The 15,131-nt window shown below is 41.9% G+C and overlaps 1 protein-coding gene across 1 annotated transcript; it reads left to right on the top strand.

Annotated features, from left to right (window-relative positions):
• Positions 1-8,944: 8,944 nt before the first annotated feature.
• Positions 8,945-13,002, top strand: LOC131248546 (histone-lysine N-methyltransferase ATXR6). Its single transcript, XM_058248869.1, has 6 exons — positions 8,945-9,281; positions 9,871-9,951; positions 10,056-10,279; positions 11,472-11,572; positions 11,653-11,865; positions 12,733-13,002. Exons 1-6 carry the CDS (start codon positions 9,011-9,013, stop codon positions 12,890-12,892), a joined length of 1,050 nt encoding a protein of 349 aa, XP_058104852.1. The 5' UTR covers positions 8,945-9,010; the 3' UTR covers positions 12,893-13,002.
• Positions 13,003-15,131: the final 2,129 nt, after the last annotated feature.

Here is a 15,131-nt window from a genome sequence, read left to right as displayed (position 1 = left end):
ATTGAGACGTGATTTTCTTTGGTGTGGGACAGACAACCAAAGAAAGCTTCACCCACTCCATTGGAACGAGGTTTGAAAATAGTACAAAGAGGGAGGCACAAACATAAAAAATCTGAAGATCATGAATAAAGCCTTGTTAGGAAAATGGATTTGGCATTTGGGGATTGAAGGGGATTCCTTGTGGATTTCCATTATCAAAGGTAAATATGGGCAATCGCCCTGTGGTTGGTGGACAAGCAATATGGCTATTTACAGAGCCTCTCCTCTATGGAAGGGGATCATTCGTATGAAAGAGGAAATGCTCAATCTCATCTCTTATCATCTTGGAAATGGCACGTCTATTCGCTTTTGGGAAGACCGATGGATTGGTGAAACTCCCCTTAAATCCTGATACACTAACATTTATCGTCTGAGTTCAGCTAGGAATGCTTTGGTGGCAGACTGCTGCTCTCTTTCAAATGACCAAGTGGTCTGGAATTTACTTGCTTCAGAAACCTTAACGACTGGAAAATTCCTGAGTATATTGATCTCCTTCACGAGATATCTCAAGCAAAGCCAGACCCAGCTTCTTAGGATACTCTCTCTTAGCCCAGCGACAAGTCCAGCGTTTTTTCGGTCCGATCATTTTACTCTCAACTCGCTTCCTCTGAACATCCTTCTACCTCAGTTGCCCCTTTTATATGGAAGTATGCGGTTCCCCTTAAATACAACTGTTTTGGCTAGCTTGTTGGTAAGAACAGAAATCTGACAATCGATAATCTCAAGAAAAGAGGTATGAACATCGTTAGCATATGCCTCTGCTGTATGAAAGCAGAGGAAACGTGGACCACCTCTTGCTTCATTACACGTTCATCAACCAGATTTGGTCGGAATTCCTGTCTCGGTTCAACATTTGCTGGTGTAACCCGATCTAGGCTCATACTCAGTTGCTCTCTTGGCATGAGGTTCGAATGAGTAAAGCTAGACGAAGCATTTGGAGGATGGTGATCCTTGCAATTTGGTGGTCAGTTTGGAAGGAGAGGAATAACAGATGCTTTAATGACATATTGTCTTCGGTCAAAAATGTCTGGCTTAGGGCTAAAAATCTTTTTTTTCGAATGGGTGCGTAATGTAAAAGGGCTGTCTCAAGACAAACTCTTGTTTCTTGGTTGTTAGGTTCCCTGCTATCTCAGCAAGGTCCTTTTCTTTTTTTCTTTCTTTTAATATAATCCTCAGTTATCCATAAAAAATCAATGCATTTCACGGTCAATTCCCTTTACTTCACGGTCGTTTCAATGCATTTCATGGTCAATTCCCTTCATTTCACGGTCAATTCCATGCATTTCACGGTCAATTCTGGTGATTCCCCTTCACTTCACAGTCAAATCCCTTTACTTCATGGTCAATTCAATGCATTTCATGGTCAATTCCCTTCACTTCATGGTCATTTCCAGGCATTTCACGGTTAATTCACTTCAGTTCACGGTCGTTTCCATGCATTTAAACCCATGTAGTTAATCACTATGGAAGATGTTAATATTTGTGAATTTCATGTTCGGCTCAATAAATTTCATGTTAGGCTCGCTCAATTTCACATTAGGCTCGCTTAGTTTCACGTTAGGTTCGTTGAATTTCACGTTAGGCTCGTTGAATTGCAGTGATAGATGGAAAAACCTAGAAAATTATTGCAAAGATGAGGTCGACCCCGTTCCCCCTCAAAGCTCTCTGGGCCATACCTGAGTTATAGATTTATCCTGTGATTTTGGTTTCCACCCAAACTTGTTGAGGAAATTATAGATTCTTAATATATAACGATTCCAGGAATTTAACATTAGACCCTTCGAAATTATCTCACATACGTCCTCTGCATTGACCTTCATGCCTATTACTTTCAATGGGTCCCGGTACAAAGAAGAAGTAGAGCCCAAACAGCTTTCAGCCGAACGGGGTCAATGTAACACCCCGGGTTTTCAGGGGCCGTGTAGGAACTCGGCTCCCAAATTTCCAGGTGCCATGAGTGCCCTAATGGGCTTTAAATTTTAATTACATTCGGATGATCTCATAAACAATGGAGAGTTTAGCAAGACATGCAGCGTAAGTAAATCATAAAGAAGTATCGAGTGTCACTAATTATAAAAGTATCTAAACCACAATCTCAAGTCATCTAAATAGGGAACTAGTTTCACCCATACATGACCCAAGGTGACTAGAGCCCTGGCTCATACCCTGTAGTAGCCCGAACTCAAACTAAAAGGATCTGCTGAAAGTTTGGAAGTAGAGAAGCTCCTTAACCTCATCCATGCTCAACTAGCTCGACTCGTCGAGCTCCGCCTCACTTGCATCTAGTAAAGGGTCTGGTTAGTATTTTAAAACACCATCTTAGAGTGAGAGTGAGTAGCTAACTCAGTGGTTACTATTAGCCTTAAGTTATAACAAGCAACAATTATATGATGAATTTAATGAAAGACATACATTCACAGATTTCAAACTAGTCTTGTTAATGCATATGCATGTATCATGATATGATGCATGACCTCGCAACAACACTCCCTCGAGTGACCTCGTCTAACGATCAAGCATGACTAACACTCCCTCATTAGACCTCAACTGCCGAGTCGTCAAACTTAGCTAATGTGATGTGTGAATAATGTTAGCCGAGTATTTAGTTAATTCCGTTCATCCAGCAGATTGGAAAAACTAATACACCCTACGTATCATTGCCCTCGATTGGTTGCGAGGCCAAGGCCCCTCAATTGGTTGCAAGGCTAAGTGCGAGGCCAGGACCCTACGATCCTTGATCCCATCGGGTTCTCCATCCCCGATTTCAAGCACATGGGGAGTGTTGAGAAGAGGGATCGCTCACGGTCATTACGGGGAGGCTCATCACCCCAGCATAGGCCGATAACTCAAACAAGTATCACATTCCACCATGCCTGGCTTTCGAGTTAGTGGATCGGTTTCAAATGGTTATCAATAAGCTTCAGTGGTTGAAAGGTGTTCCAGGTTTCATACAGGCATGAGCAGACATGACTAACAAACATGGTTGGTCAGTAGGCAAACTAGACCGTGAGAGTTCAGGCGAGTACGTGACGGACGACATCGAGTACAAGTGACCCATGTAGTCCAATTACTGTCGCCCATTTGCATTTGTCCAAATCCGTTGGTTTAGCCGCAGGATGGTCCTACCAACGAGACCACCCTCTCCCACCTCAGTTCCTTGACCAACCCAGGGATTTGACATCGTTCAATAATATTCAAAGAATTCAGGATTTGTCTTCTAACCCAAGTGAAGTCATGCATTCACACATTAAACATAAAAACTTAGATTTTTCTACAATTGTAACTACTAACAAAAATATGAAATAAATGTGTATGCGTGTTGTATGGGGTTAACTAAGAGAGCAAGAGCTATACACCATTTATACAATAAGGATTATGCAATCATACATGCCACAAGAAAGGTTATACTAGGATCACATATGAGATGAACACACTATACCAAATCAAGCCTAATCATGTTGAAGAGCAAATAAACAATACTCAATCATGTCATGGAATTCAGTAAAATCATGCATGGGATGAACATGCCTCACCAAAATCAAACCCAATTATGTTGAAGAACAAATAAACAACACTTCTTCATTTCATGAAATTTAGGGGGACCTATCATATAGGGTCTTGGCTAGTTCTCTCTAGATTACTCAAGCACCTCATCTTAACATTCATAATCATTAAACTCATAGTAAAATTGGTGCTAGGCCACCTAAGGATAATATTCCGCACCTTGTGATGAACGCTCGATCCACGGTGCCCGTAGGGTTATGGTGTTACGAAATCATTGTTGAAATGCCTAAATAAGCATACAAGCTTGCAAGATTTAGAAGGAATTTAACCCAAGACCTAAACCTATAAACATAACTCCATACTTACCTTCAATCGTCGTCGAATCGGTACCAATGAAGGATGATGTTGCTATAGAGGAGATGAGAGGGTGAAGGTGCACAAACCCTTATGTTTCCAAGCTTTTACTCTCTCTTTCTCCTCTTTTTTCCTCTTTCTCCCTTTCTTTCTTCTAGGGTAAATTCGTAGGGGGAGAGGGAGTGCACAAATGAGACCCTTTTAGAATGCCAGAGTTGGTGTAAATGGCCCCAAGGGTTGGGTTTTTACTATACTATCTCTATGGAAGGGTTTTTCTAGCCTTTAGGGCCCACTACGGGGTGTACATATTGATATATATATATATATATGTGTAGGATAATTAGCCCTAATAATGATCTACGTATGGACATATTCGGCCCGCCATTTGGATGCGCCGATCGACAGATATAGTTAGAAGCCTGTTCAACAGTCGCCGATGGTTGATTGGGGCCGCGGCTATATGGATATGAGTAAGGAAATATCGTTACTCTACGTGTGAAGTTTGGTCGTAAACCGACGGTCTGAAATCCTCAACTTTGCATAAGAGTGAACGACCCAATTCACTTAAGTTTCAACTATTCATTTAGGGTATTTGTATTTCTCATGCACTCGTCCTTTGACTGAAGTTGAGCGGTTCTGGAACCTAGGTCCGACTCTCGCGATGGATGTCAAGCCTAGTAAGACAGACATTATTCTATAGTTTTGGAACTAGTGGCCCACCAACGAGAGGTCTAGAGCTTATTCGGAAAATCGGGGCATTTCTGAAATGAATTGGTATTGAGATTTCTCGTGGGCAATTATTAGGGTTTGGATTAACTATGTTCATAGTGTGGCCTATTTATAGCTATTAAAAGTGGAGATTTGGTCATAATTACTCTAAACCATCGGTTTTAGGCTAAAAGAGTAACGTGATTGATTTGGTCTATTTGTCAAGATTCGGTCCTTATCTGACTCAGCTTCGGTTAGATCTTTAATTTAGTTATGATGGTCTTGATTAGTTAGTGATTGGTCAGTTAGATTTGAGTCTTATGTGATTAAATCATGGGGCTACACCTGATGTTCAAGTGATCTAGCGGATTCGTTGGCTTCCTACGGTTGATTAATCGGACTTGTGCGGTTTTTTACTGGTACCACCCCTGTATAAACTAACATTGGGTGCTAATGGTCATTAACTGATATTATAAGTTAACTAATAAAATTTTTTAAGGATTTTTGGAAATCCAAAATAGTAAAAATCCAGGACGTTACAGTCAACCCCATCTAAACCCGGCAGACCCCGTGAAATGCATGGAATTGACCGTGAAGTGAAGTGAATTGACTGTGAAATACATTGAAATGACCGTGAAGTAAAGGGAATTGACCGTGAAATGCATTGAATTGACCGTGAAATAAAGAGAATTGACCATGAAATGCATGGAATTGACCATGAAGTGAAGCGAATTGACCATAAAATGCATTGAAATGACCGTGAAGTAAAGGGAATTCATCATGAAATGCATGGAATTGACCGTGAAGTGAAAGGGAATCGCTAGAATTAATCGTGAAATGCATGGAATTGACCGTGAAGTGAAGAGAATTGACTGTGAAATGCATAGAATGACCGTGAAGTGAAGCAAATTGACAGTGAAATGCATGGAAATGACTGTGAAGTGAAGCAAATTGACTGTGAAATGCATTGAAATGACCATGAAGTAAAGGGAATTGACCGTGAAATGCATTGAATTGACCGTGAAATGGAGGGAATTGACCGTGAAATGCACGGAATTGACCGTGAAATGAAGGGAATTGACCGTGAAATGCATGGAATTGACCATGAAGTGAAGGGGAATCGCTGGGATTGACCGTGAAATGCATGGAATTGATCGCAAAGTAAATGAAATGAATGAAATTGACCACGAAGCGAATGAAATAGATTTTCAACCATCGACCTAATGGAATCTTGGAAAATAACTAAGTTGGTTGGCTAAAGCAGCTTCTCTTACCCCAAAATCATATAAGGTACGTCAATTAACTAATTTTGGTTTAAAAGGTAGTCTTGTTAAATGAATAGAGAAAGAAAGGAAAAAAAGAGAGAAATTTTTTTTTTTATATGCTTATATACACATACTTGTATAAATATGTATTAGAGAAAATTGTAGGTAGAATAAAATTCTCCATGTAAAAAAATAAAAATAAATGTACAGAGACTATAACAGTCTATCTATGGCTATGGTTATAATCCGTAGCCATAGGAGGCTACTAGATGGACTTGGCCCCACTGGATAGGCCAGTAGCAGAGGGGTGGGGGGAGCCCACCCCATACAATCCTTCTATGACTAAGAATTATGGTATCTATGGCTACAGTTATAATCTGTAGTCATAAATACGACATTACCATACTACTTTGAACATTTATAGTTGAAACCCTCTTATAACTCACAGAAGTTTTAGATAATCTGTTTTTCCTCTTTATTTATGTCTTTGTGACCTTATTAATAGATTGGATGGAAAATAAATGTTATAATGGGCCTAAAAAAGTTTCAACAGTGAAAATCAATTTTTTGCTGCTTTTTGTGGAGTGGTCCAGTTGATCTTTGGATGCGTTTTTTTTTTTTTTTGATAATGCTCCGAAATATGGAAGAACTCTGTGGATACAATAAATACATAACTGTGAGGCCATGTAACTTTGATCTCTCTTGAACCATCCGTACAACTCAGAGTTGGAGGAGCGTCAGCGCTCGTCTTCGAGCACCAGTCGATCCACTTGAAGGAAACAGTAGGGGGCATTTTCGACCTATGGTAACTCTTCCGTACAGCTGGGGCTTATTCTGGTGAGGTTAAAAGAAGTAGGCTAAAAGGTAAATGTGCCATAAATGGTCGTATAAAGGTAAATTTCTCGAATTTTAAGCATATACAACACTTACATTAAGTGGGCCCTATGGTTAATGAAACACCCGCTACAGTGTTATTGGATAACACCTAATCCTCTCCCTCCAACATGGCCCACAAGCTAGACGGTCTGGATCGGACAGCGAATCATGCAACAAGCCAAACATTGCACGAGAAAGATTTTGTAGATGTCAGTGCGCACGGCAAGTGCGCGCAACGGATAATGCGGATCGGTGGGTACCAGTTGTACCTGACCCCAATCAAACGGATCTGGATTTTAAACCATTGACATTGTGGGAAGCATTGGCGAACTGAACACTGCAGTGATCTGATAATCAAGACCACACGTCACATTGGCATTTGTAGATGGACCATTGTGCAGAGTTACATGGCTGGACGAACCCAACCATACCATAGGCGCATCAAAATCATCGATATATTTTAATTGATTGAATTCTCCAAAAAAAATAAAAATAAAAAATCATATGAAATTATCAGATCCGCAATCTTTGGGCATGGCCCATTAAAGGTGTGGCCAGATCCGTGTAATCTAACACAAGATTTACCTCTATCCACTCAGTTTCTTACAGCGAGTTCCCCCAACCAAAGGGGATTGCAAGCCCACCATTGAAATATTCATGAGCCCATAGAAGTTTTGTAACATGTTGATATTTCTATGGTCCACCTGAGATTTGAATCCACTTCATTTTTTGGATCATGCCCTAAAATGAGTTTTCAATACAGATGAACGGTGTGGATGTAGTCACATACATCAAGGTGGGCCCAATAGCGAGGGTCCTACGCACCTCGGCAGATCCACGGATCCACCGAAGCCGCTCCCTGTAGTTTGATAGGCCATTCTGCTTTTTAAAAGAGGATTTGTATGATACTTAGGCGGAGCATGACGCTTGATACTCATTCACTCGGAAAACTGTACACGTGGCATACTCTAGCTCGAATTAAAATGACCGCTGGATAAGTCACGGTCACGGTAGGATTGGTCGAACAATCCTGACCTATGATTCGTTGACACCTGTTTGTGTGTTGAAATATATTTTTAACCGTCCAAATGAGTGTCCACCAATCAGATAAACAAACAACTTTTTTTTCCCGATAAGAATCATAATTTGGAGAGTTTAATTTAACTCACCTATATGCCACGTATGCAATTTCTAAGAAATATCGAAATGCCTGCGTATCATCCATCACACTCTGGCAGAGTACCAAAGTTTTTCTCCATATCATTTCCCAAGGTCCGCTCCTCATCCACGTGACCACGTGTGCAGCATCGGAACCAACAACCATGTGGATCCCACCGTGTAACTTTCCAAGCTAAAGCCAGGCCGCTCCACTCATCAGGTGGGCCACCGTTCACCGAAAAAAATGAATGAACACATCGTATAAAGGGCAGGACATCATTTTCTCATACAATGGGGCCCACCTCATGAGTGGACCAAGCATGATTGCGGGTCAAATCCAGAGCAGATTAGATGAGACCCCGGCCTCATCCAAGGCCATGTGGCCCTTACGATGGTGTTACCGTGGGGCCCACCTCGATGTATATAGTATGTATCCATGCCGTCCATCTGTTTTTTCAGATAATTTTAGGGCATTATTTTAAAAATGAAGCAGATCCGATTATCAGTTGGACTATACTTATAAGAAATAGTGGTGATTGACCGTTAGTGGGCCATGATATTTATTTTTTCCTTCATCCAAGCTTACATGACCTCATCTACAGATTGGATGGTAAATAATACCACGTAAACATTAAATTGCGCCTTAAGAAGTTTTTAATGGTAGGACTGTTAATCACTACTGTTTCTTATGGTACGGTCCACCTGATAATTGGATATGCTTCAATTTTGGGATAATTCCCTCAAAATGATATGGAAAAAATGGATGGACGGCGTGGATACATCATACATATATCAAGGTGGGATCTACGGTAACCCCACGGTAAGGGCCGTACCGAGTGAGGCCTGGGGTCTCTCGGTCAAATCATCTTCGAGATGGTCCCATCTGATGGACGGCTCTGAAAATGCCGAAGCGTGTATGAATTTAGCGGGGGATTCGCATTTTTAGCAAGCTTCTTTATTTCCTCTACCGTTAACTCGAAAGAAAACCAGAATCCCTTCGCGCCAAATCCCCTTTCCCGCGAACGAAAAATAGCGCGCGAAAGTCATTCCCCTTCACATTACAAAACACCCATTTCTCTCTTTCCCCCTCTCTCTCTCTCAGAGCAATGGCCGCTGCTGCGACAGCAACAAGAACCAGCTTCCGAAGAAGAACCCAAGCCCTCAATCCTCTCTCCCTCCGTCCATCGACCCAAGAAGAAATCTCAGTGGACAACATCTACTGCGAGGAGTGCGGGTCGGGCGATGTTCCCGACGAGCTTCTCCTCTGCGACAAATGCGACCGTGGCTTCCATCTCTTCTGCCTCCGTCCCATCCTCGCCTGCGTGCCCATTGGCCCTTGGTTCTGCCCTTCATGCTCCAACCACAAGAAGCTCAAACGTATCCATTCACTCCCCTCTTTCTCTTCCTCTCTTTCTCTCTTCCTTATTGAATCGATTATCTTGGGAGATGCTAATTGATGAGGTGATTACTGGCCGTTCATTAGGTGGGGCCCTCAACATGCCCTGGCCCAATAATCAGGATGGTCGCCATCCTGATTTTTTGGGCTTTGGACTTTGACCCCTTCAACCAATACCCCTTTGCAAATCACTTTCCATTTCTTTGTTTGGCCTGTCGCTGTTAAGGCCACTCAATAGACTATTTGAGGGCCACCATTCATCAGGTGGGCCTCACCTTTTACGTGCCCTGAAATGAAAACCACGCCAGTTTGATTGCCAGTCGTTCTACATGCATTGTATCCCACCTGATTACTGGACCAACCTGAAATTGGGACCCATGAAAGAGAGATGATGTATTTCTCTAATTGGATTTTCTTTCTGAACTTCCAGAATTTCCTCTAATTAGAACCCAAATCGTAGATTTCTTTCATATCGTCTCCTTATTTCAGTTCACTTAATTGATTGATTTCTCTCTTGCCATCTCCTAATTTCTACTAAATTGATTAGTTGGTTTATCTTTTAAATTGCAGAATTTCCACTAATTCAAACCAAAATAATAGATTTCTTTCGGATTCAAAGGTCGCCTGACTTTCCCTTGAAACCTTGTCGAGGTAAGCGGCATTCATGGTTTTGGTCTTCCTGTAGATAGCTTCAATTGGTCGGGGTGGGCTGATTTGTTTTTTTTTTTTTTTTCCTGTCATTTCTTTTAATTCAGATTGTCGGAAGAGGCGAAAGGGAGGCTTGTCAGTTTCAAAGAGGAGGAGGCGACTGTTGGCATTCAAACCGTGTGAGGATCCGGAGAGTCGATTGAAACAGATGGCTTCTCTGGCGACAGCACTGACTGCGACGGGGACGGAGTTCAACAATGAGCTTACATACATGCCTGGCATGGCTCCAAGGTCTGCAAACCAGGCATTTCTCGAGCGAGAGGGAATGCAGGTAAAAGGGTAACTAGTACTTCTGTTTGTGGAAATTTCACTGTGGGTGGAATAGCTCAGAATAATGTGCTCTGAACACTGAATGTATACACTATTCAGCATTGTCTATCCACTAATTGGTCTGATGATGGGTGGGGCCCATGGAATTGTTGAAATGTGGCCCTCTTGTGGGCCCTGCACTTGGGGTTTCAACTTTGTGGGACATGAATCATCTACAACACCTGTTTCGCACAGCGCTTAAAACACCCAAGCTCTTTGGAGCCTACCATGTTGTATATGTGAAATCCACACCATCCATCAGGTGTTCCCTTCAATTCTAGTTGATGTGGCCAAAATCAGCAAGATCCACAATTCAGGAGGCATCACCACAGGGAACAACTGGGATGGGACACCAACCATAGGTTTATATGTGGGGCCACCATAGTCTGTATCTTTCATCAAACCCATTCATCAGGTGTGACTCACAGGATGGAGGGAATACAAAATTCAGCCTGATCTAAAAGGCAGGCCACAATTAGGTGCAGTTCTACATTGTTCCTGTTGGTGTCGCCCATTTCTGTTTTTTCTTTGAGATGGATCTTTTATATGTATGATGAACATAAGGGTTGTGGCGTGATGGACGGAATGGATTTCACACTGGTGGGCCAATTTCTCTGGCATTCCTGAAGATGCAAGCCTAGAACTTCTGTTGTGACCCACTCATCTCCATCATTAGATCAGTGGGGCAATGGTGATTAGTCTATATACTATCCATGAATGTTTGTTGTTGGAAACACAGCACGTTTCAATATGATGGTGCACTGCAGTCTGCTAGATGTTCATGGATAATTTACAAGAGGGTTGAATCTTGGTTTATCCTGAATTTTGAACTGTATATGTTGTGGTATTGTTTTTTAATCCAATCCGTCCATCTGGTGGGCTCTACCCTTAGTGCCCCATGGAGAAAAGAACCCACGCCAACTATTATCTTTCACCTCATGTTCAAGAGCATCAGATCAGACAGCTGGGATTGTCCCATCAGTGTAATTCTGCTACATAAGCATCCACAATGGGGTCCACCATATGGGTGGTTTGGATTCACCTAACATACAACTACATGTGCAGTGGCAGCTCGCAATGAACCAAGATGTTTTCTCTATTTTTTAGTCCGAATCATCAGTGGTCAAGATTGAATTTTGGTCTCGTTAATACAGGTTTTGTCCAGAGAAGACACAGAAACCTTAAACCTCTGCAAGAATATGATGGAAATGGGTGAATGGCCTCCCCTTTTGGTTGTTTTTGATTCACTTGAAGGGTACGCTCTTTCATTCAAATCATTTCATTCCATTGCTTTTGCTTGAATGGAGCTTAATAAGCTTCATTGGATTGAGACAGGTTTACAGTACAGGCAGATAGGTTCATAAAGGATTTGACAATAATTACGGAATACACTGGTGATGTTGATTACTTGAAGAATCGTGAACAAGACGATGGAGATAGCATGATGACCCTGATTTCAGCGAAGCATCCTTCGGAAAGCCTGGTTATCTGTCCTGATAAGCGCGGCAACATTGCCCGTTTCATCAGTGGCATCAACAATCACACTGCGTAGGTTCTCAATCCATTTCCAAATTCATAATAATGCTTTACTAGACATTAGTATGAGCGAGTTCTGTCATAACCATCAAGTAAAGCGCATCCTACCTAAATTACTATGGGTGTGTTTGATTGCATCAAATATCATGATAGTTCATGATTTTTTAACCATGAAACATCATGATATTTGATGCTACCAAACACGCCACACAATTGCATTCAAGGCATAGAACTGTTTGAGCTATAGGCCTCACAAACAGAAAAATGACGAATGCATACAAACCAGACATGGATGGTATTGCTCTACTATGGTAGTGGGGTGTTTGTTTGGATGTAACCCAAATTGCAACTGGCATCGGTATTTTCATGTGATGGATAACTGTTCATTACAATATGCATTTGGGTGGCATTGAAAACTTGAAACACATCGTGTGGGATACGTCATTCTCCCATCTTTTCGAGAAGGCATCCAGAGTTCCATTTCAAACACATGATCAATGTAGTTGAAGGCTGTGTTTGGGAGCGCAATTGAATTGAATTGCAATACCCACTTTAATGAAAGAGTTAAAATAGGGCTAACCTGACTCGATTCGGAGTGAGCCCCAATTACAATTACAATTGTTTCAAGTCCAACCTGTGACAAGAACTGCAATACATTAGAATGGTGCCACACCACTATGATCATTTCCTCTATAACGAATTGCAATTTAGTTTGATTGAGCATACAAACGCGCTCTAAACTAGCATTATAGAGCCTTCATGAAAGTGATTCAAGTTGGACTCTGTCAATCCCATTCACCTTAATTAACTAAAGAGTACTAGTCATTTTCTATAATTCAGCTGAAGGCCTTTTCTTTTCTTTTCTTTTTTCTTAAGCAGGGTTGGGAAGAAGAAACAGAATTTGAAATGTGTGAGATTTAACATAGGCGGCGAGAGCCGGGTACTACTCATTGCAATCCGAGATATATCAAAGGGGGAGAGATTGTATTATGATTACAATGGATATGAACAAGAATATCCAACACAACATTTTGTTTGACTATGATCACCACAAATCCCAATCCAAAGCCATGTAACATGTTCGAATTTTTGTTAAGATGGATTCATGTATTTTTCTTGAGGAAAAGAAAATTCATATGAATTGTTCCATTTTCCAAGAGTGTAATGGGTGGTGATATCTCCAGATTCTGCAGATGAGGAAAATATCAAACAGCTAATCATATGTGCAAGGGCGCGGCTTGGGTGGATCCCCGGATCCACCGGGGTGGGTCGGACCCCTCACTGTGGGGATCACACTGATATATGCCCCTTAAATCCACACCGTCCAACCATTTTGACAGCTCATTTTAGGGCCTGATCCCAAAAATGAAGCTGACCCAAATCTTAGGTGGACCACACCACAGGAAACAGTCATGATTGAATCCTCACCACTAAAATCTTCGTGCAATGTTTATTTGCTATCCAACCTGTTGATAAGGTCACAAAGACCTAGATAAGGGGACCACGCAAATATCATCTTGATCCAAAGCTTGTGGCCCACAAGAACTTTTTAATGGTAAATTAACACTGTTTCCTGTATTATCGTCCATCTGAGATTTGGATTTTCTTCATTTTTTGGATCATTGCCTAAAATGAGCTTTCAAAACGGATGTATGGTGTGGATGTGACTCATTTGGGTTTTCTTCATTTTTTGGATCATGGCCTAAAATAAGCTTTCAAAACGAATGTATAGTATGGATGTAGTCACACACATTACGGTGGGCCCCACAGAGAGGTCCCACCCACCTCGCCGGATCCACCGAAGCGGGGCGCGGATTTCCTGCAAAAGCCTTCGCAGGAGGTTCCTGCGCTGGGATGCTAAGTGGGTCCCACAGTGATGTTTGTGATAAATCTGTGCCGTCCATCCGTTCTGGGATCTCATTTTAGGGCACGCGGATTAGATACTGGTTCAGTAGCGATTCGCTACTGAAGTGACGTCACCAGGTTTTGTAGGTCCCACCATGAAGTGTGTGTTATATCCACACCGTCCATCCATTTGGAGAGATCCTTTAATGGTATGACCTAAAAAATGAAGCAGATCAAAAGCTCGTGAACCCCACCATAGAAAACGGTGGAGATAGTGACACCCACCGTTGATTCATTCTTAGCCCACCAAGATGTTTATTTGATATCAAACCTCTATATGAGTCAACACAGACATGGATGAAGGGAAAACACAAATATCGGCTTGATCTAAATCTTTTTTGCCCTCCAAGAAGTTTTTAACGGTAGGCGTTCAATCCCACTGTTTTCTGTGGTGGGTCCACTTGAGCTTTAGATCTGCCTCGATCTTTGGATTATTCTCTAAAATGGTCTCTCGAAATGAATGGACGGTGTGGATACAACACACACATCATGGTGAAAAACCTGGTGACGTCAGTTCAGTAGCCAGATTGCTACTTAACCAGTCAGCAGCTACTCGGCGTCCCATGCGGCCAAAACTGGAGTGTATCCAAAACTCATGTGGTTGGTATGTACAAGAGTTTCATATCAGGCAAACTTCATCCCAGTGGGAATGACCTTATAAAGGGTTCGGATGGCATATAAATATCAAGGTCGATCCCGGGAAGGTTTCAACAGTAGAAAACTCTTTCTCTCGTTTTCCCTCTCGTCCGGCCCACTTGAGTTTTGGATTCACCTCATTTTTGTTAGAATGCACTGAAATGATTTCTCTCAAACATTTCTGTGGGCCCATGCGAAAGGTTTTCGCAGCAAATCCGCGTCCACCGAAGTGGGCGTCTACGAGCAAACGCAACATTCCTGAAGAAATCAGAGGGTACAATTGGTGTTTGTTCATTTGGGGTTGTTAGAGATAAAGAGGGGCGACTGGTGGGTTTGGGCTGGGCCAAATCATAGCCATTATCGTTGGAACGGCTGTGGTGGCCACTGATGCTGGAAGGGTTGTGATGGGTTTAGGACCCTGGCCTGGCTCGACACTATATGACCATGGCCCGGACCACGTATCATGGCCCGAGCCCGAGTCCGAAAAAGCATGTTTGGGCCATGCCCACGTATGTGGTGAAAAAATAAAATGAAAAGGACGGTTAAAAGAAAACCAAGTTCACATTCAACGCACTCAAGTGGTCCACCTAATGATCCTGATCACATGGGACTGAAGTAACTCCATTTGATGGAATCTAAAACCCCCAAAAATGGACAATTGAATGTCATTAAAGTCTTCCCTCATTTTATATCTTTCTGAGAAAGATCTAAATAATTTATTATTTGGAATTGATTAT

The sequence above is a fragment of the Magnolia sinica genome, chromosome 6, assembly GCF_029962835.1.
Source record: "Magnolia sinica isolate HGM2019 chromosome 6, MsV1, whole genome shotgun sequence".
Classification (NCBI taxonomy): domain Eukaryota; kingdom Viridiplantae; phylum Streptophyta; class Magnoliopsida; order Magnoliales; family Magnoliaceae; genus Magnolia; species Magnolia sinica.
The sequence above is the reverse complement of the archived record's forward strand: the minus strand, read 5'-3'. Positions and strand labels throughout refer to the sequence as shown.

Coding starts and splice junctions, on each gene's coding strand:
- LOC131248546 (XM_058248869.1), top strand. CDS start 9,011: ATGGCCGCTGCTGCGACAGCAACAAGAACCAGCTTCCGAAGAAGAACC. Junction 9,952..10,055: donor TCCCTTGAAACCTTGTCGAG/GTAAGCGGCATT, acceptor CTTTTAATTCAG/ATTGTCGGAAGAGGCGAAAG. Junction 10,280..11,471: donor TCGAGCGAGAGGGAATGCAG/GTAAAAGGGTAA, acceptor TCGTTAATACAG/GTTTTGTCCAGAGAAGACAC.